The sequence below is a fragment of the Orycteropus afer genome, unplaced genomic scaffold (genome assembly GCF_000298275.1).
Source record: "Orycteropus afer afer isolate SDZICR_OR568_19922 unplaced genomic scaffold, OryAfe1.0 scaffold00006, whole genome shotgun sequence".
Taxonomy (NCBI): Eukaryota; Metazoa; Chordata; class Mammalia; order Tubulidentata; family Orycteropodidae; genus Orycteropus; species Orycteropus afer.
Genome location: NW_006921593.1, coordinates 15472811 through 15497621, shown reverse-complemented (window position 1 = coordinate 15497621; position 24811 = coordinate 15472811). Strand labels below are relative to the sequence as shown.

Sequence of the window (24811 nt, the reverse complement as noted above, 5' to 3'; positions counted from 1 at the left end):
GGCAGGGTGGCGGGTCCTACCTGAGCATGCCCACCTCCCCCCTGGAGGACAAGGAGCTCTGGTGGCGGCAGGGTGGCGGGTCCTACCTGAGCATGTCCACCTCTCCCGTGGAGAAGCTCTGGGCAGCAGGCTCCGCCTGGGACTGCAGGATCTTCAGTTCCATCTCCAGCTGCAAGAAGACACAGGGTGAGCTGGGACACCGCGTCACAGGCCGTGGCCGAGGTTCCCGGGCTGGGCGGGTGTGGGATGGGACTCCCACCCTGCAGAGGAGCTGGTCTCGTCCCCTGGACAACCCAAGAACCCAGTGCTGCAGACCTCCAAGTAGCGGGGCCAGGCAGACCCAGGCTCGCTCTTCCCAGCAGCAGACACACTTGCCGTCTGGGGTAGGAGGTGCTGTGAACATCTCTGGGGGCACATTTCTGACCACCACTTTAATAGTCACAACGGTGGTGACTTCCAGTTCCTGGCTCGTAGGGCCCGGGGAGGGGGTGCAAGGGGAAACAGAACCCTGCTCTAACGCACCTGGAGAAAGCAGGGCAGAGGAAGGAAGGGGGGCGCTTGCTGCCATGAGGCCCCAACACACACACAGGCCGGGGCCCGGAGTCCGGCTGACTCTGGCTCCTGCTCGCTATGGCCCCTCAGCCCGGAGACGGGTCTCTGAGGCGCTCCAAGGCCCTTGTATGGCTCCCCGCCTGAGAGGGGCAACGACGCCTTTGTTGGTGGCGAGCCCAACAGGGCTCTGGTCCCTCCAGTCCAGCCCTCAGGCTCCCCGAGCCCCCTACCCCATCCCACTTAGACCCCTGGTATGTCAGTAAAGGGGAGGGTGGGCTTCAGAGACACAGCTCGGCGCCCCACCAATGCACCCCCCTCAGGGAGGGGTCCACTTCTGAAATATCCCACAAGGTCATTAAGGGGAGACCCAGTGCTGAGTGGGGCTCCAGCCACACCCATGAGACTCGCTACACAGGGAGGCCTGCCTTTGGTGATGCCTTCAGTCCGCTCCAGCACCCCACTCGCACCATCCACCACCATCAGCCCGGCCACCCTGAGGCCAGTCACAGAAGCCCCTCCACCAGGAGCCACACGCCCGGCCACCCTGCCCTCGCTCTGTTCCAGCAGGACAGCCTGCCCCTCGAGGCCCCATGGTCCCGACACCCTCCAACCGAGACCCTGCAAGCCTGGCACGACCGCTCACAGCAGCTGCGAGCACTCACCTCGGGGCTCTGGCCGGTTGATTCCTCTCTCTGCCCACCTGGCCCCCCTGCCTGTCTCCCTCATGGGGCCCCCGTTCCCAGGAGTGCAGACTTGTCTGTCTGTCTGCTGTCTGCCTGGGGATGAAGGGTGCAGAGCCAAGCCGGCCCCTGAGCTCTGTGCCTACTGCTCCTGGGGCTGGGGCTGGCGGTGGGGATGCAGCCCCGCCAGCGCTGGCCCAGGCCTTTCCCCCCAGTCCTTGCAGAGAGGGACTGGATGTGTCAAACACCTTCTGTCAGAGAGGCCACTACATAAACATCACAACTCCCACAACAGCCCCGTCCTGGCACAAAGCCCACCTGTGGGGCTGTGCTCTGCTATGCTGGGCTGAGGGGCTGCCTCCTACCACCTTAGCCTTGAAGTTCACAAGGGTGATGGCTTGTTGCTGGGGTGGGAGTGTTTGGTGCATATGGACACAAGCAGGTGCATGGTCTCTGTGGGGGTGGTGATGTTTACTTCTGAGGAACATTCTGGAAGCTTCCCCCCTTTCCCCATGCTCTGGAGCTATTTAGTCAGTGCTTCAAGGGCCTGCATTTTGAAGATCTGGTCAAATTTCCCTGTGAACCAAACTAAACCAAACCCACTGCAGTGGAGTCCATTCCGACCCACAGCACCCCTAGAGGACAGAGTGGAACTGCCCACAGGGTCTCCAAGGCTCCCATCTTTACAGAAGCAGACTGCCACATCTTTCTCCTGCAGAGTGGCTGGTGGGTTAGAACCATCGACCTTTTTGGTTAGCAGCCATATGCTTTAACCACTGAGCCATCAGGGCTCCTTTTCCTGAGAAAGAGGCTCCTTCTCGTGGCACCTTCTGTGGCCCTTTCTTCTGTAGGTGAGGGTGGGATGGGGGTAGAGTGGGGCTGGGGTGGGGTGGGGGCAGGATAGATAGTTTCATGCCACCTTAACTGTCCTACAGTAATTGGTCATTTCAAAATTTCTCTCTTGAAGGAGCCCGGATGGTGCAGTGGTTAAAGTGCCCAGCTCGGCAAGAGAAAGATGAGGCAGTAAGCTTTTGTAAAGATGACAGCCTTGGAACCCCTCTGGGGCAGTTCTCCTGTGCTACAGGGTTGCTGTGAGCCAGACTTGACTCAGTGGCAGTGGGTTGAGTCTGATTTCTGAAGGAGGTACTGATAAGAGTGTGAAATTAGCCATTTGCCTGAGGTTGCCATTTGAAAAGCCTTGCGAGATTATAGTCACATGACTGTGAATGTATTTAATTTCTAAGTGTCGTTCCCACTGTTTATCATTCAAGCGTAGAAAACACCCGATAACCTTCCACGTACAAGGTAGCTTCAGGACATTGTGGTCAAGGGCTCAGCTGTCCCCCGGAAGGTTGGTGGTTTGAACCCACCAGCCACTGTGTGGGATTAAGACCCAGTGACCTGCTTCCATAGAGATGACAGGCCAGGGAGCCAGTGGGGCAGTTCTCGTTGGTCGCACAGGGTCCTATGAGTTGGAATCTCACCCACACACCACCAGCAATCATGCCCGGATCGAGATGTCACCTTGTCATTCTGGGTGCCTCTGCTTTCCTTGTCACCAGAGCCGTGAGTTGCTCTGTTCCTGGTCTTGTTTCAGAGAACGGGCATCTGCGTTTGCTTGTTGTCTCCACCACTCTTCACTCTCCCGTGAACCTTGCCCGGATCATCCCAGATCCCTCCTCTCCACGTCCCCCCTGCCCCCCGTCCTCCTCGCCTTGGCTGCTTCCTGAGCATGCTGTCTGAGCCATGTTGGACCCACTGTGTCTTGTTCCATACTAGACATATTTAAACCCGTGAAGTTTCCTCTGGCCGCCGCTTTAGCCACTTCCTGTAGAAGTGCGCTCATGACAACTGCTGACTGGACTGTACACGTTCTGAAATGACATTTCTTCTTCGAGTCAGCACTGGGTAAGGCAGGTCTTGATTTTGGTTGGTTGGTTGGATTTCTAAGGTTTGGCTTTGTTTCTTTTGTTGTGTGTCCCTTCCTGGCTTAGTTCTTAATTTCCGATTTCATCACATCTTGGTCACAGAACATCGCCTGCACGATTTGAATTGATAATGGCTTCCTTCATGGTTTGAAGTTTTGTGAATGCTTCCGTGAGCACTTCACAGGCAGGTATGCTCCAGTTCCAGGGCACAGGGGCTCACACGTGTAAGAGACCTTCCGTTTTTTTCTGTTTCATCATCTTTGCCCATGTGACACACCCAGGATGGGATAAGCTATCCTGGAGAGCTCTGGTGGCGTAGTGCCTAAGGCATTTGACTGCTAACCAGAAGGCTGGCAGTTCAAACCCACCAGCCACTCCTCGGAAGGATGGTTGAGCAATCTACTTCCATAGTGATACCGCCTCGGAAACCCAAGGAGGGGTCGCTATGGGTCGGGTCCGACTTGACAGCACATGACAACAACCAGCTTGGCCATTTCCCCGGTGTCTCCTCCTCCCAAGGACGTCTGAACACCGAAGGTCTGATGTCACCCGCATTACCGACAGGTAATGCCTCGCTGTGGGAAAGCAGTCTCCTTTACCCTCAGCCCCACTTTCCGACCCGCACTCAACCACAATGAACATCCCAACCCCGGCGTCTTCAGTGCACAGCCGCCGCCGCCGTGCCTCGCACGCATGCCGTGTTTCCCGGCACCTTTGGTTCTGCTCTGTGATCCAACCCAAGAGGCTTCTCTTTAACAGGAGAGCGCTGCCCGTTCATATCATCCTGCTCTGTTCTTTCTTTGCTTCCTGCCTTACTGCTTTTCAAAGTCCCTCACTGTGTGGCTTTGGGTTTTGTTTGCTTTTTGCACGTAATTCTCTTGGTATTTAGCAAAGGCGTGTACTTTTTGGTCTGGTGGTTGCTTTAAAACTCTTAGCATATATAAAACCGACGAGTTTCAGTTTCTCTGCTGTTGGGTACTGTTGTGTCGACTTTGACTTTAGGCGACCTTATGGACAACAGAATGAAACGCTGCCTGGTCCTCCATCCATCTCCCAATTGCCAGCATGTTCAAGTCCGTCACTGGGACTCCCGTGCCCACCATCTCACCAGGGGTGTCACTGCCCTCCACTCACCAAACGTGACGTCCCCCTCCAACGACTGATCCCTCATGATGGAGTGTCCAAAGCCAGCGAGTCAGACAACAATCTGCTGGGACCCCGAGGGCTTTCACTGGCTGACTTGACCCCCACAGCTGACCCTGCTGGTCTCTGAGACACCAGTGGATAGCTTCCAGCATCACCGCAACAGGTGGGCCTCCTCAGCAGGATAGATGGTTTCTTTCGAGAGCGCCTGTTCTGTTTCCAGGCTGAGTGTCTGATGATCCTTATTGCCCTGCCCACCTTCACACGGCCAAACGCATCTGTATTCCTGGGTGGTATCTTTCAATGTCAGTGTTCTTAGGCCTTTCTCCATTCCCAATTTTTATTAAATACACAAATCCTCTGTCCCCAGGACACAGCCTAACCACTGTTTTGTCCTCCTAATTCCTCCCAATGTCTAAGTCTGCAGCTTGTAGTTGGAACACAGTGCTGGTCCTTGCACGGTGTTTCCAGCCTCCCCTCTGCCTGCGCCCCACTTCCGTCCACTCACTGCCCATCTGTCCCTGCCCTTGGCTCTCCCACTTCTCAGCTTCTGTTGTCGGTCTCGTGGCACAGCTCTCATGACTCAGTGCTGGGGAGTCTCCCTCGTCCTGGCTGCGTGCAGGGTCCCCACCGGGAAGAACTGCCCGTGGGGCTAGGGGCTCAGGCTCGCTTAGACCCAGAGGTCTGGGTAGAAAGTTCCATCAGCCTACAGCTCCTCCAGCAACAGGGCACAGGGGCGTCCCGCACGAGCGAGAAGAGCTCTGCTGTCGTCGGAGACGGCGCTTCCTGCAGACGCAGCTTGAGCGTCGGACTCGCTCTCAGCTCCCCCTCTCCTGACGGCTGCAGACACGGGGACCGGGGCCCACAGGGAGGAAGTGTTTCCGATGGCTAACCGGAGGGCCCCACCGCTGAGGCAGGAAGCCTGTGCCCGCAGTGAGGAGGGCTTTCTAACTTTGGTGGCACCCATCTCAGTGTCTCTTGCATGTGTCCCCCAACCCCACCCCCTCTCCAAGGGGGCCGGCTCCCTCCTGAGCGGGGCCTGGGTCTCAGCTGTGCAGCTGGGCTTTCAAAATCTGTTTGCCGTTTCGGGTTTCATGTCTCTTGTTGGTTTGCCATTTCGGTTTTCATGTCTCTTGTTGGTTTGCCGTTTCGGTTTTCATGTCTCTTGTTGGTTTGGGCTTGTTTCCAAAAAGAAGGGAGAGATGCTGACCTAGGTCACAGCGTTCACAGCACAGATCAGGTCCTTTGACTGAGACCTGTAACCTTGGAGCCGTAACTAACCTTGGCAGCTCCCGTTTCCCTCCCGTGTACTGTGTACCTGCTCCCACTCCCCCGAGCGAGCCAGGGCTCTGATTCTGAGCCAGGTAGGGGTAGGGGTGGCAGTTACCAACTCCTGTTAGTAAAAGAAAAAAAAAAAAATTCACTGCCATGGAATCAGATCCGACTCATAGCGACCCCTCCTTGGGTTTCTGAGGCGGTATCTCTATGGAAGTAGATTGCCCAGGCTTTCTTCTGAGGAGTGGCTGGTGGGTTTGAACAGACAGCCTTCTTATTAGCAGTGAAATGCCTTGGGCACTGCCCCACCAGAGCTCCTCAGTGGGCACTAATCCACCAGGCCATCAGCTGACAAGGGAAGAAGGGAGGAGACCATTGGAGCTGCATTAACACTGCAGCCGGCACCCACCCATTCCATCCTTCACTGAGAAGACGCTGCATTCAGAGCTGGTTTAGCAAAAAACAATGTGTGGATGAATTGGATCGTGTCTTCAGAGAGGTCTCACCGAATGCCTTTAAGCCACGCAGGCCCCACGGTAGAACCCACTCGAGGACAAATGCACTTCCTGGCAACAGGGACTCAGAGCACAGTGGTTTACTCAGGAGGCCATCTGCACCCTAGAGACTGGGTCTCACACACACATACACACACACACACACATGCACTGCACATGTACACATACCTACCCATGACGTGAGTGTGTGAAGGAACACCCAGCACCAACACAGCTCTCAGGATGGTCATGTGCACACACGCGCACACACACACGCACACACACCATGACCTGAATATGTGGCAGTCATCCCCAGCACCTACGTAGCCCCTGGGATGAGCACACACACACATACGTGCACACATACAACCAAGATGAGAGTATGTAGGAGTCACACCCAGTGTCCACATAGCCCTGGGGGTAGGCACACGCATACATGCACACATACACATACATGCACACACACACCCATGACGAGAGTGTTGCAGTCGCACCCAGCACCCATGCAGCCCCTGAGATGGACACACGTGGTGATGGGCTCTGCCCTGCAGAGGACAGGACTGTTTTGCAAATTCAGCCTGGAGTCTCTCTGCTCTGTCTCCCAATTTCCTCTTCGAGAGGGAGTCTCGCTCACCCGCTCCTCTGAAGTTAATACAGATTCGCGTTCCCGCCTCCAGCTCGCTCGCCTCCGTTACAAGGCATAACTACCAGCCCCGTCTGCTCCCTACAGAAGTGCATCCAGGAGGGGAGCCCGGCGGCCCTGCCACTTGCCCTTCCCAAGGGGGCTGCTGGCCTGGCCACAGCCTGCACTACACGCCGGGCGTGGGTGTGCCCTGGGGCTCCCCTGCGGCTCTGCAAGGCATCTCCACCAGGGCCTGGAAGCAGGTCATTCTGGTTTGACCCCTTGCTGAGAATTCTCACTTCCACGCCAGAGAGACTGAATCAGAATCTCCATTTTACCACAATCCCCGGGTGATTCTTGTAGATGCCCAGGTGATGCTATGTACACATGAGGATATATACACGTACACACGAGGACACATATGTGTACGCATGAGGACATGTGCATGTACATGTGAGGACAGATGTGTGTGCATGTGAGGATACATGCATACACACATACAGATACATGCATGTACCTGTGACAAAACACAAGTACACAGGATGATACATACATGTGTAGGTGATAGCACACACATGCACAGTGAGGACACATGTGTGTACATGTAAAGATACACATGCACACAGAATGCATACATGTGCACAAATGGATACATAGACACACAAGAATGCATGCATGTATACACAGGAACACACGCATGTGCACAAAAGAGTGCATCTATACACACAAGAATATACACATGTACCCAAGAATGCATGTATATACGAGAGTATATACATGTACATAAAAGGTTACATGCATGTTTACAGAAGAGTATACATAATAACACACATGTACACACAAGAGTACATACAAGCACGCAAGTACATGCATGCACAGAAGAGTACACACATGTACACACAAGCCTTGCCTGGGGAGCTTGTCAGAACGCAGACTCTGACTCAATCACAGCTGGCTGGAAAGGCAAAGACTCAGCAGGAGGCCCAACTGGAGTGAACCAGTTCCAAGCCCTGGTCCTCCACTCTACTTCTCATGGCACAGGGGAAGGGGAAGAGGCAATCCCCAAAGCCTGGGCTGCAACTGGCCCAGACCTCCAAGGCTCCATCCCCACCCCATGCCCCGTCTCCTCACGCCCACCGTCGGCAGGGGCTGGAGCGGGCCAGGGCTGCACATCACGGCGCAGTGCTGGCTTGCAGGGCTGCCGAAGGCGTACCCCAACCGCAGTGGCCTCGTCACCCCAGTCCAGCCTGGCTCACTGGCACCAGACGAGGGATCAGTGCTGTCTACAGGCCCACAGAGGCCACGGGGCCCTGGGCCTGCTTTCAGAGGCCCAGGAGCCACACCCCCAGGTGTGATCAAGCTCGAGAGTGGAGGTGCCTGGCTCCAAACGCCACCAAGACTGTGGTCAGAAGGCCTCTTGGCAGAGGGTCAGACAGCAAGTCCTCTGGGCTTCGCAGGCATGTGGTCTCCACCTCTGCACTGCAAGACAGCCACACGCACAAATGCGCAGGGCTGTGTGCCAATAAAACTCCATTCATAGCAAAGGCAGCCACAGGCTGGGCTGGGCCTATGGACCAAGTCTGTTCAGCCCTGACCAAGACCAAACCATGGCCTGTGGACAAGGGCTCGCAGCTGGACTCCTGCTCCTCATGACCACTGGGAAGGGAGGGGGGAGGGGCAGGGCCAGCTTAGTGTGGGTGGGAGGGGGCAGCAACAAAGCGGGGTCTCCACGGCAACCCCCACCTGGGGCAGCACCAGGCCTCAAAGCCACGTGTCAGAAGACCCACAGCCTTCATAGGAGCTGGACTAGTCACCAGGGAAGGATGGCCCTCAGCAAAGCCAGCTAGCCTCCACAGAAGAGCAAACCGTGTCCTAGCGACTGCAGCCCACGGACAAGGCTCTTGTCTCAACTCTTAGTGGCCCAACGAGGCCATGGGGTCCAGCACAGACATACATGTATACAGAAGAGTCCACAAAGTGTGGCCATGGGCCTCAGAGGTGAGGCACCAACTGCTCCTGTCCCAGCCACGGACAGTCAGAGCCACCAGAAGCCCTGGCATCAGTGAATGCCAGGGACGTGGGCTTTGGTTCCATTCACCGATTCCTGCAAATCTGTGAGCCATGGTGACTCCAAAGCAGCAACGTGCCCAGTTACACCCTCAGGAAGAGAAGGCTTAGTGCCCCAACGGGTCTGGGCACACCACTCCAAAAAGGCACTCTTACTACGAGCATGCCGTGGGAGGCCATGCCTCTCAGCCTCCTCCTGCCTCCGCCCAACATGACCCCAACACCAGGGACGTCCTTGACAACAAGTACAGCCACGCTATCCTGTGTTCCTGACACAAAGTGGTGCTGATCCCCCAGAATGACTTTGCACCTCCAGAAAACAATTCTACCTCCAGCAGCATCAGAGAGAACAGACGCTTAGGAATAAAGTAAGCCAAGGAGGGGCAAGACAAGTGCGCTGAAAACTACAAAAGAAACAATGAAATAAAGAAAAGCTCTGGTGGTATCGTGCCTAAGGCATTGCACTGCTGACTGGAAGGCTGCTGGTTCAAACCCACCAGCCACTCCGAGGAAGGAAGACTGGGCAACCTACTTCCATAGTGGGAGCTCTGGTGGTGTCGTGCCTAAGGCATCTGACTGCTAACTGGAAGGTTGCTCGTTCAAACCCACCAACCACTCACTGGAGGGAAGACCAGGCAATCTACTTCCATAGAGATAATGCCCAGAAACCCAAGAAGGATCACTATGAGTCAAAATCGACTCGACAGCAGTGAGTTTGCTTTGGTTTAGACCAATGCAAGGGAACCATGGTGGCACAGTGGTTAAAGCATGCAGCTGCAAACCGAAAGGTCAGCAGTTTGAACCCAGCAGCTGCTCCAAGTGAGAAAGATGAGGCACCCTGCTTCCATAAAGATTGTTATCGTGGTGGTCAGGTGCCGTTGCGTCGGCTCTGACTCATAGCAACCCTACGTACAACAGAACCTGGGGTCCTGTGCCAGCCTCACGATCCCTGCCACACCTGAGCCCATCGCTGCAGCCACTGTGTCAGTCCAACTCACTGAGAGCCTTCCCCTTCTTCACTGACCCTCCACTTTACCAAGCATGACATCCTTTCCCAGGAAACGGTCCCTTCTGACAACATGATCAAAGCAGGTGAGACGAAGTCTGTCCATTCTCACTTTTAAGGAGCATTCCAGCTGCACTTCTTTCAGAACAGCTTTGTTAGTTCTTCTGGAAGCCCATGGCACCTTCAGTACTCTCTGCCAGGACCACAACTCAAAAGCATCAACTCCTCCTTGGTCCTCCTTATGCATAGTCACCACTCATCTGTCAGTTTGCTATACTGTGGTGTAAAAATAAAACAAAACCTCCTTGCCGTCAAGTCGATTCCAACTCACAGTGAACCCTCCTTGGGTTTCCGAGGTGGTATCTCTAGGAAAGTAGATTGCCCAGTCTTCCTTCTGAGGAATGGCTAGTAGGTTGGACCTGCCAGGCTTCTGGTTAGCAGTCAAATGCCTTAGGCACTACGCCACCACAGCTCCTTAGAAACCCTGCAGTGCAGTTCCACTCTGTCCTCTAGGGGCGCTGTGGGTCAGAATCAACTCCACGGCAGTGGGTGTGGTTTGGGCTTTGCTTCCATGAAGATTGACAGCCTTGGAGACCCTGTGGGGCAGTTCCACTCTGCCCTCTGGGGGCTCTGTGAGTCGGAACTGACTGGACAACTGTGGATTTGGATGGGCTTCGCTTCCGTAAAGATTGACAGCCTAGGAAACCCTGTGGGCAGTTCCACTCTATCTTATATGGACGCCAAGCTGGAATTGACTCGCTGGCAGTGAGCGGCGGGTAAACAAATAGACAAACAACCCATATTTATGGGTCAGAAGATTTAAAATTGTTAGGACAGCAATGCTACCCTAAGTGACTGACATGTAACTGAGCAACCCATATAAAAATCCCAATGGCTTTTGTTGCAGCACTAAAAAAGCTGATCCTAAAATTCATATGGGATTGCAAGGGACAGCAAATAGCCAAAACTATCTTGAAAAAGAACAAAGTTGGAGGACTCCACTTCTCAATTTCAAAACTTATTACCTATTACAGTAATTAAGACGGGGTGGTACTGGCCTAAGGACCCATGGCATAGAATTGGGAGTCCAGAAACGAACCCGCACCTCCTTCGTCAACCGGTTTTCCATAAGGGTGCCAAGACCAATTAACGCAGAATGAAGAGTCTCTACAGACAATGGTGCTGGGACAATCGGACAGTCCCATGCAAGGGAATGAATCTGGATCCTTACCTCACACCACACACAAAAGTTTACTCAAAAGCGTTCAAAGACCTAAATGGAAAAGCTAAAACTGTAAAACTCTTAGAAGAAAACACAGGCACAAATCTTCATGGTCTGGGGTTAGGCAACGGACTCTTAGACTCAGCACCCAAAGCACAAACAACAGCAGAACTCTTTGATAAACTGGGCGTCATCAAAATTATAAACGTCTGTGCCTTAAAGGACACTCAAGAGAAGGAGAAGACAATACCCAGAATGGGAGGAAATACTTCCAAATTTTCTCTGGGAAGGGGCTAGTATCCAGAATATATAAAGAACTCTTACAATTCAACAACACAAAGACAAACACCCAATTATAAGACAGGGAAACGCCGTGAGCAGACACTTCTCCATGGAGGACACCCAGCAAGCACAGGAAGATGCTCAGTGTCGTCAGTCATGAGGAAAGTGATCCACAGCCAGAAACCACCTCACCCCCACTGGGAGGGCAACGGCAGAGAGAGGGCAAACAGCAGCTGGTCCTGCCGCCTCTCTTGTTTCTAACGTTGGTAACTGTGTCCCTCTCGTGCTTCCTCACTCCTCTGGATGGAGGTCAATCAACTTCACTGATCTCAAAGAACCAATTTTGGGTTTGTTGTCAGAACTCAGCTACAAGCCTGGCTGGGATGGAAACAACCTGTCTGTCTTAACTGGGAGTCACAGACAGTCCTCCTGGGAGGGGAGCAACGAGGCCAGAGACCCCAGGGGTGGTGATTCTCACAGTGCAATGCAGTTGGCTCACTGAGAAGCTGAAGGAGTAAACAGAAACCCAGCCTGGAGTGGAGCCTGGAGGACAAGGCTTCCTTGGAGAGCTGCCCAGACCCTGTGCCCACAGGTCCCCCCTCTTGGAGGTCTGCCCGCCAGGGCCCCATGCAGCCCCAGGCTTCATGAAACGTTAATGCTAATGGCTGGCACAATCACCGGCTGGGACAGCGTGGCCTTTAAATAGAGGCCGGGTGCTCGGATTTAATGGGAGAGGATGTACAGCTTGATCCCAGGGGCCTCCCCTCATTCAACAAAGTAACAATGAGCCACTGAGCTGGACAACCAGCCCCTCCCCCAGCAACCCTAATGGTCAGGTTGCCAGCTGAGGACCAGCGGGCGGGTGCTGCTTCCCTGTGCTCCCGCGACACCCACATTGTCAGGGCCGCCAGCTCGCAGCATCATACGCGGATGCCTGAGGCCCCCCAGAGCAGAGAGGCAGCAGGTCAGAACTGGAGCTTCCTGGGGTGCTGGGGTGCAGGCGACACCTCTCTGTTCTGCTTGCGCCCCATGCCCCTGGCAGGTGTCCTCTCACAGTGAGGGTGGGAGGGGTCCTCAATGGACACCCCCCCCGAGTGCACATGCAGCTGAGGGTGTCCAGGCTGCACGTGCAGCCAGCCCGGCGCCAGCTCAGTGGATCCCCGCTGGAACTCCCACTCTGGAAGATTCCTGAACGAGCACATTTGCCCAGAAAAGGGCCCTAACCAAGTCCTCCGACCCACTCCAGGGAGTGGGCGGCCCAAGAGCCGGAAGGGATGGCTCTCTGGGGGACCGGCGCTGTCGCTGCTGAGAGCTGAGACAGGCTGTCCAGGTCAGCTGGGTGGCAGGTGACAGGTGCGTGGGAGCAACTGCCTGAGCTCTCAGGCAGCAGAGGCCAACATGTCCTGGGAGACAGACTTGCAGAAACCACATGTCTCAGCTGGCTCCGAGTCCCAGGAAACAGAACAAGTCCAAGTGCGTCACCACGACAGGTCGAGGGCAGGGGCTGAAGGGATCCCACGGACCTCGTCACGGGCTCTGTTGCCCAGGCCCAGTCTCCCCAGGAAAACGTGAAAGGAGATGTGTGTTGAGGCCTGGTGTGTGGGATCTGGCACGTGTGCTTCCAACAGGGTCAGGGATGTTTAAGGGGCTCAGCTGAGCAGCCTCCACGAGCAGAGAAGCTGTGAACATTTTTTGGGGGGTGGGGGTGTTAGGAATCCTTTAAGAATCCCATGACAACAGCTATCCACCCCCTTACCCAGAATGATGTACACGTACCAGGCACCAGGACCCCTGGATGCCCGCCCGCCCTGGACACCGGATGAGGCATCCCTCAGTGATGTGAAAGAGCTCTCTAGAAAGACAGGCTTCCTCATGCCATATCAGCCCAAGCCTGCACAGACCTGCCCAGTGTGACCACGACTTCCTCACAGCAGTCACTGTGATGCCTCTGGTTGGCACACACAGTGAAGCGCTCAGCTACTCAAAAGGTCAGCAGTTTGAACCCACCAGCAGCTCAGCAGGAGGTAAGGCCTGGCGATCTGCCCCCAGAAGGCGGACAGCCTGGGAAACCCTATGGGGCAGCACTGCTTTGTCCCACAAGGTCACTCTGAGTCCGAATCGACTCCACAGCAGCAGGATGCAAATATTTTGTACTTGGAAGAACTGGGATGAGAGTAAGGAGATTTGCTGTTTTTTCCCTGTATGGAATTATTTCCATAAACTTTAAATTAACTAAATGCTTTTTTAGTAGCTGCTTGACAATTTCTTTCAGAAAGATCAGCACAAGGCTGGTCCCTATGAGGCAGAAGCTAAGGACGCCCCAAGTGTCCAGCTTTTCCAGACTGCCGTGCCGCCCCGTCACCTCTGCCAGCAACTCCCCCCCCCCACCCCAGGCTCTCCTTCCCGTCTCAGGGTTCAGGATCTCGCTCTAACGTCTCACGGAACACCCCCGCCCCAAGGAAACGGCTCACGTGCTGCTGGTGGAGGCCAGGAGGCTGGCAAGTCCCAGGCTTCGGGTAGGTCTGAAGGATCCTCCCAACTCACATGGTTGCAGGGAATGGCGAACCCAAATCAGCAAGTTAGGTGATGGCTGCTGTCTCAAGTCCAGGGGTGAGACAACGACGAACCGAACGCAGAACCAGAGCAGGAGAGAGAACTTTTCCAGAACATCCTACACCCGCCAGGAGCTAAGGGTGGTGACTGGAGTCACACCTCCAGCAGGGCGGGGCTCAAGATACATCCCACCCGAATTAGGCATGCTGTTGTTAGGTGCCATCGAGTCGCCCTGACTCATTGTGACCGCACGTACAACAACGAAACGCTGCCTGGTCCTGTGCCAGCCTCGATCCTTGCTCTACCTGAGCCCACTGTGCTCAATCCATCTTGTTGAGAGTCCATCTAGCTTGGTGAGGGCCTTCCCCTTTTCCGATGACCCTCCACTTCACCGAGCATGATATCCCTCTCCAGGGAATGGTCCCTTCTACCAACATGACTGAAGTAGGTGAGACGAAGTCTGAGCATCCTTGCTTCCCAGGAGCATTCCGGCTGCACTTCCTCCAGGGCGGATTTGTTAGTTCATTTAGCAGTCCATGGTTCCTTCAGTTTTCTTCTTCAACACCACAACTCAAAAGCATCAACTCTTCTTCGGTCTTGCTTATTCACTGTTCAGCTTCCACAGGCATCTGAGGCCACTGAAAACACCATGGCTTGGGTGAGGTGCACCTTAGTCTTCAAAGAGACATCTTTGCTCTTCAGCACTTCAAAGAAGTCTTTTGCAGCAGATTTCCCCAGTGCAATACGTCATCTGATTTCTTTACTGCTCTTCCATGGGTGTCGATTGTGGAACCAAGTAATATGAAATCTTTGACAACTTCAATCTTTTCTCCATTTATCATGATGCTGTTTATTGATTCAGATGTGAAGTTTTTCTTTTTTTTTCTTTTCTTTATATTGAGAAGTAATCCATACTACAGACTGTAGTCTTTAATCTTCATCAGTAAGTGCTCCAAGTCATCCTCACTTTCAGCAAGAAAAGTTGTGTCATCTGCGTATTACAGGTTGTTAGTGAGTCTTCCTCCTGATGCCATGTTCTTCTTCATAAAGTTCAGCCTCTCAGATTATTTGCTCAACATACAGATTGAATAAGAATAGTGAAAGGATACAGCCCTGACACACTCCCTTCCTGATTTTAAACCACGCAGTGTCCCCTTGTTCTGTGTGAATGACAGCCTCCTGGTCTGTGTACAGGGTTCTCATGAGCACAAGTGTTCTGGACTCCCTATTCTTCTCAATGTCATCCATAATTTGTTACGATCTACACAATTGAATGATGTTCATAGTCAATGAAACACAAGTAAACATCTTTCTGGTATTCTTTGCTTTCAGCCAAGATCCATCTGACGTCAGCAATGATACCCCTTGTCCTCTTTCGAATTCCTTGCATTCCTGGAAGTTCCCTGTCAATACACTGCTGCAACCATTTTTGAATTATCTTCAGCAACATTTTACTTGCATGTGACATTAATGATATTGTTTGATAATTTCCACATTTTGTGGGATCACCTTTCTTTGGAATGGATACAAATATGGTTCTCTTCCAGTCAGTTGGCCAGGTAGCTGTCTTCCAAATCTCTTGGCACAGCCGACTGAGTGCCTCCAGTGCGGCATCTGTTTGTTGCAACATCTCAATGGGTATTCTACCAATTCCCGGAGCCTTGTTTTTCACCAATTCCTTCAGTGCAGCTCTGACTTCTTCCTTCAATACCACTGATTCTTGATCTCATGCTACCTCTTGAAATGGATGAACATTGACCAGTTCTTTTTGGTACAGTGACTCTGTGTATTCCTTCCATCTTCTTTTCATGTTTCCTGGATCATTCAACGTTCAGCCCATAGAATTTTTCAACATTGCAACTTGAGGCTTAAATTTTTTCTTCAGTTCTTTCAGCTTGAGAAATTCCAAGTGTGTTTTTCCCTTTTGGTTTTCTAACTCCAGGTCTTTGCACATTTCATTATAGTAACTGGCTTTGTCTGCTCGAGCTGCTCTTTGAAATCTTCTGTTCAGCTCTTTTATCTTGTCATTTCTTCTATTTGCTTTAGCTATTCTCCATTCAAGGGCAACTTTCAGAGTCTCTCCTGACATCCATTTTGGTCTTTTCTTCCTTTCCTGTGTATTTAATGATGTTTTGCTTTCTTCATGGATGATGTTCTTGATATCATCCCATAGTTAATCTGGTTTTTGGTCACTGGTGTTCAATGCATCAAATCTACTCCTTAGATGGCCTCTAAATTCAGGTGGGATATAACCCAGGTCATATTTTGAGTCTTGTGGACTTGTTTTAGTTGCCTTCAGTTTCAACTGCATATGAGCAACTGATGGTCTGTTCCACAATCAGCTCCTGACCTTGTTTTGGCTGAAGATACTGAGTTTCTCCATCGCCTCTCTCCACAGATGTAGTCAATCTGATTCCTGTGTATTCTATCTGGCAAAGTCCATGTATCTAGGCACCGCTTATGTTGTTGAAAAAAGGTATTTGCAATGAATAAGTCATTGGTCTTGCAAAATTCTACCATGCAATCTCCAGCATTATTTCTACCATCAAGGCCATATTTTCCAACTACTGGTGATTCTTTTTTGTTTCACATTCCAGTCACTAGTAACAATCAACACATCTTGATTGCATGTTTGGGTCGATTCAGAGTCCAGAAGTTGGTAAAAATCTTTAATTTCCTCATCTTTGGCTTTGGTGGTTGGTGCATAAATTTGAATAATAATAGTAGTAATTGGCTTTCCTTGTAGATGTATGGATATTATCTTATCACTGACAGCATTGCACTTCAGGATAGATCTTGAAACATTCTTTGTGACAATGAATGCCACACCATTCATCTTCAATTTGTCATTCCCAACATAGTAGATCATATGGTTGCCTGATTCAAGATGGCCAAAACCAGTCTGTTTCAGCTCACTAATGCCTAGGATATTGATCCTTATGTGTTCCATTTCATTTCTGACAACTTCCAATTTTCCTAGATTCATGCCTCATATATTCCATGTTCCAATTATTAATGCATTTTTCAGCTGTTTCTTCTCATCTTGAGATGTGCCACATTGGCAAACGGAGGTCCCAAAAGGTTTACTCCATCCACGTCATTAAGGTTGATTCTATTCTGAGGCGGCAGCTCTTTCCCAGTCGTATTTTGAGTGGCTTCTGACCCAAGGGGCTCATCTTCCAGCACTGTATCGGACAATGTTTCAGGGCTTTGCATCAAGTTTTCCAGTAATATATCAGAAAGGCATAGAGACTGGAATTTACAGTATATCACAAAATGGAGAACGACAGCTACAAGGGCCACAGTGAGCAGTTCACTGGCCTGCAGTAGCTATTACAGTCTAACTCTTATGTAAGTTTTTTCTGGGGGGGTTCACTTTCCAAGTCTCATGTGCCTACCTTCCCTTCGTCACCCTCCCTGACCCCAAAGAGGGCCCTGGGAGTCACCTGTACAATGTACATAAACCGCTGCAGTCAATCCATCAAGGCATGTGTGAGACCTGCTAGAAGAAGATGGCCCAACTCCAGGCTGTGGAGCAAAAAGCTGAGGCCACGGGGCACAGCCTGTGACTCTGATGGGTGGTTTTACACTTCCCACACCAGTCTGTAAACACAAGGCAATCCCAGTAGGATTTCTGTAGGAAACTCGACAACCAGTTCTAACACTTATCTGCAACAAAGAACCTGAGGAGATTTAAGAAAATTGTAAAATATAAAACAACAAAAAAGCAGTTGTCCCCAAATCAACTCCAACTCCTGGGGAAGATTCCAAACTCGCTCATCACAGGCAGGTCACACCGTCTCGGATGTCAGGCGTACTGTGAGGCTCCATGAACACACGTGCTGTGCTGTGAAAGCTCAGATGTGGACAAACACCAACAGTCTCTCTGCGTGAAATGTTTCTTCTCTTTTTTGGGGGACGAGAGGGGTCTGTGTATCTTCTGTACCCCAGGCTAGAAATGACACTGTCAGAAACGTATTTTCTGGGTTAAGAAGCCATTTTCTCAGGTGATGTTTTCAAAGTGCAGATAGATCCAGCCACCAGCATCTTGTCTTGAGGCCTCTGCCAAATGGACAAGCAGAGAAGGCTGGGGGCTGGACCAGGGAAGGGGAGCAGGGAGGGTGGGACAATTCCCTCCTCAGTCCACTCCAGTCATTCATTCAAGCATCTGAAAGCATCCTGAGGTGCGGCCGTGAGCCAGGGTTGTGGACCTGGAGGGTGGCCACTGCCACGCCAGAACTCCTACCCAGGAGGGGCACTGGGCCTCAGCCATGGAGCCACAGAGGGCATCGACCTTCTGCTCCCGTAACCTCCAGCCTGTTATCGACTGGCTGGCATGGGCTCCTGGCCCACCCCTCATCCTCACTATTCCTTCTCCTCATAGGGAGGAGGGGGGAGCATTCCCTGGCCTGGGAGGTGGGGAAGTATGGCCCTGTGAAACCACTGGATGGGGCCCAGGAGGAAGGCTGCATCCAGGGCTGGATGCTGGGGACAGTCATACACAGCTATGCTCTGAGTCTGTACCCCAAAATCACTCTGGACACAGCACTGGTTCCATGCAGACACGTCCACACTGAGGCTCTAGGAGACAGGCATGCTGGGGCAGTGGGGGCAGCCAGGAACATGCCATGTACACCTCCGGGACCCAGCTGGGTGATGTACCTCAGCCCCTATCCCCTCGAAGGGCAGCAGCTGGAAATCAACTCATCTTAACCTACCACCTTGCTTCATGCACCCCAACCACCCAGCATCCCTCCAGCCCTGGGGGCCCTTGGCTGGGCATCTTGTGTTCCCTCTGGGGCATCCAGTGGCCCACCCAGCCCTGTAGTTCTCAGGCACACCTGGGCGCTGAATTCACAAGGTGCCTCACTGACCCATTCTACCAGCATCCCCTAGTCCACAGAGCTGCCCCCAGCCCTCACTATACCAGCATCCCCCAGTCCAGAGAGCTGCCCCCAGCCCTCACTATCCTGGGAGCCAAACTTCACAGAGATCAGCAGGCAGCTGAGGACAGGCAGAAGAACCAGGACCGTCCACCTCAGGGAAGTGGGGGTCTGAGGCTGTGTAGGGCTGGGTATCAGCGGCCCTGGTGAGGGCTGGCACTGTCCTCTCTAGTGATGGCCTTGCTCTGGGCTGCTCATTCACCACAGTCCGGGGGCCTCATCTGGGAAGTCGAGGCCATGACAATCCCACACACAGTCACATGCTAGTAAGGGGATGGAGATGGGGTGGGATAAGTTAGGGGGACACCAGCCTCTCCTGTAAAGACTACAGCCCAGACATTAGCAACACGTCAGAAAGACCCGGCCCGGCCTTGGAAAACCTCAGGGGCAGGTCTCCTCTTGGCATGGCTCCCTAGGAGTCAGAATCAACAGCACCCACAACAACTGCACCCCCACAGCTCTGGCAGGGGTCTGGGCTCCCTGGGCAGGAGGAGAATAAGCAGGACAAGGAATCTTTGGGGGAAGTAGGAGGAAGATGATGGTGGAATGATGCACAGGGTCACTGGACTGTTTCTCTCAAGTGTGAGACCAACACCCAGCTCTCCCTCAGTTCTAATCAGGATGCTTGTTCCTGGGGACCTGGGGCCACAGCCAGTGGGGGCCCTGGGGATGGTGACATCACGAGGATGTCCCTCCCTGTGGCACTGACTGAGAAGTGTGAACTGTGATCCAGCTAACCAGTCAGCGTGGCTTTTCTAACTGACGACAGAGAGTCCAACGACTGTCTTGTCATGTGCAATCACCTAATGGTGTTTAAACTTTTCTTTTTCTTTTTCCTCAATAGTGACAGACTCTTAGTCTGAAAATCCTCGGTTGGAAGCTGTAGGCTGAGAGAGACAACATGGGTACCAGAGCGGGGACCCCACATTGTGGGCAGAGGACTGGTGGACAGGGATGGTCAGAGCTGTCCCACACCTCAGCTTTTCAGGGAGCAGAGCCCCGGGCTTGGCCACCAGGTAGACATGGCTGGGCAGGGCAGTGGGCACAGAGCCATGGGGGGGCGCATGCCATTGCTCTGTCAAGCGCACCCCCACTATAGAACAGAGAGGGGTCTGGGTCAGGGTCTGCAACAACACAGGCAGTCACTGCCTTCCTGTGTGATCCTGAGAGACAGGCAGTGAGTGGAGGCTCTGCTCCCCCCAATGGAGGACCCCATGGCCTACGGCAAGGCCCAAACCAAAGGCTCTTCCTGGTCCCAAGCCCCAAGGCTGCAGCCCACAGACATCAGCAAGACATCACAGTACTTCCGTGGCCATGGCTCAGGCACGGATGTGACAGTGAGTGTGTGTGCCAGGCCCTGAGGAAACCATGCATGTTCCTGCACGACCCCCTGTGCTGTCAGTGGATCACTTCCATCTTTTTCAGGTGGAGAGTGTCAGGATGCCTCAGAGACACAGGTCCCTGGGACCCCATATGACTCGAACACAGAGCCCCAGCCCTGTGCCCCTGCCTGGCCTGTGTCTGAGCTAGAGCAGGGCAACCGGAGGGCTGGCAGGGGACACCCATGACCACGGCCCTGGAAATGGGTGCAGATGTACTATGTTCCCATGCCCTCTCCTCGAGTCACACCACGGCCTCCTGAGCCATGTGTGTCCCTGGAGTCCCACAGCTTCCTCCTGCCATGTGCGTCTTCTCGAGTCACACCACATCCCTCCATGCTACGTCATGTCCCTGCAAACACCTCACACCATGTGTGTCCCCTAGAGTCACACAGCATCCTCCCACCATGTGTGTCTTCTCGAGTCACACCATGTCCCACCATGTTACATCATGTACCTACAAACACCTCACACCGTGCATGTTCCCTGGAGCCACACAGCATCCTCCTGCCATGTGTGTTTTGAGTCATACCAGGTCTTAGCATGCTACGTCATGTCCCTCAAACCTCTCACACTGTGCATGTCCCTTGGAATCCCAGAGCATCTGACTGCAGACACCATGTTCATAAAGACACACAGAACGCATGCATGGGGTCGCCTGTGCCACTGCCACGTGGCTTGCTTCTGCACGTAGCGGAACGTCACATCACCCCTCTCCCACCATGACTTGCCTGGAAACACTACACCCTCAAAGTCCAGTGAACCACCGGCTATGGGCCCTCGGGGAGACCCCAGTGCCAGGCAGAACCCAGCACCGCCCGCACTTCTGATTCCTGTTCTCAGGAGGACAAGACCCCATTTCCCACAGTGGAGCCGGGACCCTGTATCCCACGGGTAGATCCAGGTCCCTTTTTCCCACAGGAGGATCTGGGTCCCTGCTTCTGACCACAAGGCCAGGCCCTGTGATGTAGGACACGTCACGAGGGGACAGAGTCTCTGCAGGGTGCAGCCTAAAGGGCCTAACCCACAGCCCCGTCTGTCCACAGAGGCCCAGGGACTCACCGTGTCTGCTCTCTGTTTCTGGCTCCCCAGATCCTCCAGGGCCTGCGCCAGCTGAGCCTGCAAAGCAAAGAAAGCAGGTCAGCAGCGGTAGGGGAACAGCGCCCCACCCCCTGCTGCCCCACCCCCACGGGGCTCCGGGAGCGACTAGGGCACACGGATCCACGCACGGGGGCCCCCAGGTGAGGTACAAGTGTCCCCACGATTGAAAAAGGTAACTGAATGAGGAACTGGAGAATGTAACAGAATGCTAAATCCACAACTTGCCACTGGAAAGAAACTGGGGGATGGGAGGATGCAGACTGGTAGGTAGACAGACAGACAGATACAGATGACAGCTAAGTATATAGATGATAAATATGGCAGATGACAGGTAGGTAAACCAATAGACAGGTAACAGATTGACAGATTACAGATACACAGATAAATGGATGACAGATGATAAAGAGATGGGTGACAGGCTGATGATAGATGACAGACTGATGGATGGGCAGGTGATAGACAGACATAGAGATAGATGAAGGATGGATGGCGGGTGACAGATAGATGATGGATGGATGGGTGATAGACAGACAGACAGATGATGGAGGGATGGGTGATAGATAGACAGACAGATGACGGATGCATGGATGGACAGGTGACAGACAGACGGCGGATGCATGGACAGGTGACAAACATGATATATCACTGCCGTCAAGTCATTTCCAACAAATATGATGCTTTTGTTGTTAGGTGCTGTGGGGTCGTCTCTGACTCATAGCAACCCTGTGCACAGCAGAATGAAACATGGCCCAGTCCTGTGCCAGCCCCACAATCCTTGCTATACCTGAGCCTGTCACTGCAGCCACTGTGTCAATCCATCTTGTTGAGGGCCTTCCCCTTTTTTGTTGACTCTCCACTTTGTCAAGCATGACATCCTTCTCCAGGGAATAATCCCTTCTTACAACATGACCAAAGTGGGTGAGATGAAGTCTGGCCATTCTCACTTTTAAGGAGCATTCTCACTGCACTTCCTCCAGGACAGGTCTGTTAGTTTTTTTGACATGCCATGGTACTTTCAGCATTCCTCACCAGCACAACTCAAAAGAATCGCCTGTTCTTTGGTCTTCCTCATTCATTGTCCAGCTCTTACATGCATATGAGGCGACTGAAAATACCATGGCTTCTGCCAGGCACACCTTAGTCTTCAAGGAGTATCTCTGTTCTTCAGCGCTTGAAAGAGGTCTTTTGTAGCAAATTTGCCCAATGCTATATGACATCTGATACCTTGACTGCTACTTCCATTGGTGTTGATTGTACAACTAAGTAATATGAAATCTTTGACAACTTCAATCTTTTCTCCATTTATCATGATGCTGCGTATTGGTTCAGTTGTGAAGATTTTTGTTTTCTTTATGTTGAGGTATAAACCATGCTGCAGACTGCAGTCTTTAATCTTCATCAGTAAGTGCTTCAAGTCATCCTCACTTTCAGCAAGCAAAGTTGTGTCCTCAGTGTATCACAAGTTGTTAAGGAGTCTTCCTCCAATCCTGATGCCATGTTCTGTTCACATAGTCCAGCTTCTCAGATTATTTGCTCAGCATACATATTGAATAAGTGTGGTGAAAGGATACAACACTGATGCACTCACTTCTTGATTTTAAACCATGCAGTGTTCCCTTGTTCTGTTCAAACCACAGCCTCCTGGTCTATGTATGGGTTCCTCATGAGTACAATTAAGTATTCTGGAATTCTCATTCTTCTCAACGTTATCCATAATTTGTTATGATACACACAATCAAATGCTTTTGCATAGTCAATAAAACACAAGTAAACATCTTTCTGGTATTCTTTGCTTTGAGCATCTGAATATCCTTTGTTCCACGTCCTCTTCTGAATCCAGCTTGCACCTCTGGAAGTTCTTTGTCAATATACTGCTGCAACCATTTTTGAGTTATCTTCAGTAAGATTTTACCTGCATGCAATATTAATGATACTATTCGATAATTTTCACACTCTGTGGATCACCTTTCTTTGGAATGGGTACAAATACGGATTTCTTCCAGTCAGTTGGCCAGGTAGCTGTCTTCCAAAACTCCTGGCATAGCCGCGTGAGTGCCTCCAGCGGGGCATCCATTTGCTGAAACACCTCAGTGAGTGTTCGTCAATTCCCAGAGCCTTGTTCTTTGCCAGCTCCTTCCGTGCAGCTTCGACTTCTTCCTTCAACACCACTGGTTCTTGTTCATATGCCACCTCCTGAAATAGATGAAGATCGACCAGTTCTTTTTGGTACAGTGACTCTGTGTATTCCTTCCATCTTCTTTTGATGTTTCTTGCATCAGTCAATATATTGCCCACAGAATCTTTCAATATTGCAACTCGAGGCTTAAATTCTTTCTTCAGTTCTTGCAGCGTGAGCTTGAGAAATGCCGAGCGTGTGCTTCCCTTCCAGCTTTCCCACTCCATGTCTGCACATTTCATTATAATAATTGACTGTCTTCTTAAGCTGCTCTTTGAAATCTTCTCTTCAGCTCTTTTATCTTGTCATTTCTTCCATTTGCTTTACCTACTCTCTGTTCAAGGGCAAGTTTCAGAGTCTCTTCTAACATCCATTTTGGTCTTTTCTTCCTTTCCTGTCTTTTTAATGACCTTTTGCTTTCTTCATGGATGATGTTCTTGATGTCATCCCACAGTTCCTCTGGGAATATGACAGGTAGATGAATAATAACAGAAATATAAGACCGAATTCTCAGTGTCCCTGGTCAGAGGCAGAAGAGACATCGGCCTTCTCTGGACAGACTCATTTTCTAGACGACATCACATCTAGGAAGAGGTCCCACAGCTCCACCACCAACAAACAGGACTCCAGCTCGCAGGCACAGAGAGACCACTAGGGTCTCAGCTCAGACACTGCCCCTCATAGAGGCCTGGCAGACTGGCCCGTCTGAATCACCCTCCCCCACGTGCTCATCTCCACTATACCCTGACCCTATACATGTCCTCCTGTCCCTGTTAACTTCCGGCCCTCTCCTTGAGATGCAACATCCCAGAAAGCAGAGTGTGGGTTCCATAGTGTGATGTTCATTACCATGAATGAACCGACATTGCTATTATTGTATTATTACCAAGTCAAACCCATGATTACATTAGCCTTCACCCTGTGCACAGAGCAGAGCCCAGCCTGGCGAAGCAGACACCCAGGAAGTCAGTGCTGGTCACTGTACATATAACTTCCCACAGCCACCTGAGGGACGCCTGGGCCCTCACTGCCTGGGCCGGGTGTCAGGTGACGGGGGGCTCCCAGGCCCTCACACCCTATAGTGTTGGCACTCAGCACTCAAGAAGGACAAGAGTGCAGCTCTAGGTGCTAGACTAGTCCATGCCCCAGGTGCACACGCCCCAGGTGCACACGCCCCAGGCGCATACACCCTGGCTCACACACATGCAGCCCTCCCATGCCCCGTTCTGGCAGCTCCTCTGCTGCCCCTGAGTCGGGGTGGAGGGGCCAGTCCTCCCAGAACCAGAGCTCCCGGAAACCAGGCTCCCACATGGCCCAGGTCAAACACGCCCTGGCTCCCCCCTCACACACACACACACAAGCTCCCACATGCCCCAGGTCAAACACGC

At 52.3% G+C, this 24811-nt stretch overlaps 1 protein-coding gene across 1 annotated transcript in view; it reads right to left on the bottom strand.

The window, feature by feature from the left end:
- The window catches only part of MAD1L1 (mitotic arrest deficient 1 like 1), a 370401-nt gene that overhangs the window by 123267 nt on the left and 222323 nt on the right, over positions 1 to 24811 (bottom strand). The window contains exons 12-13 of the mRNA XM_007941221.1: positions 21209 to 21265; positions 87 to 169 (exon numbers count right to left, since the gene is read on the bottom strand). Of these exons, the coding sequence (XP_007939412.1) occupies positions 87 to 169; positions 21209 to 21265 (140 nt within the window). The remainder of the gene's footprint in view (positions 1 to 86; positions 170 to 21208; positions 21266 to 24811) is intronic.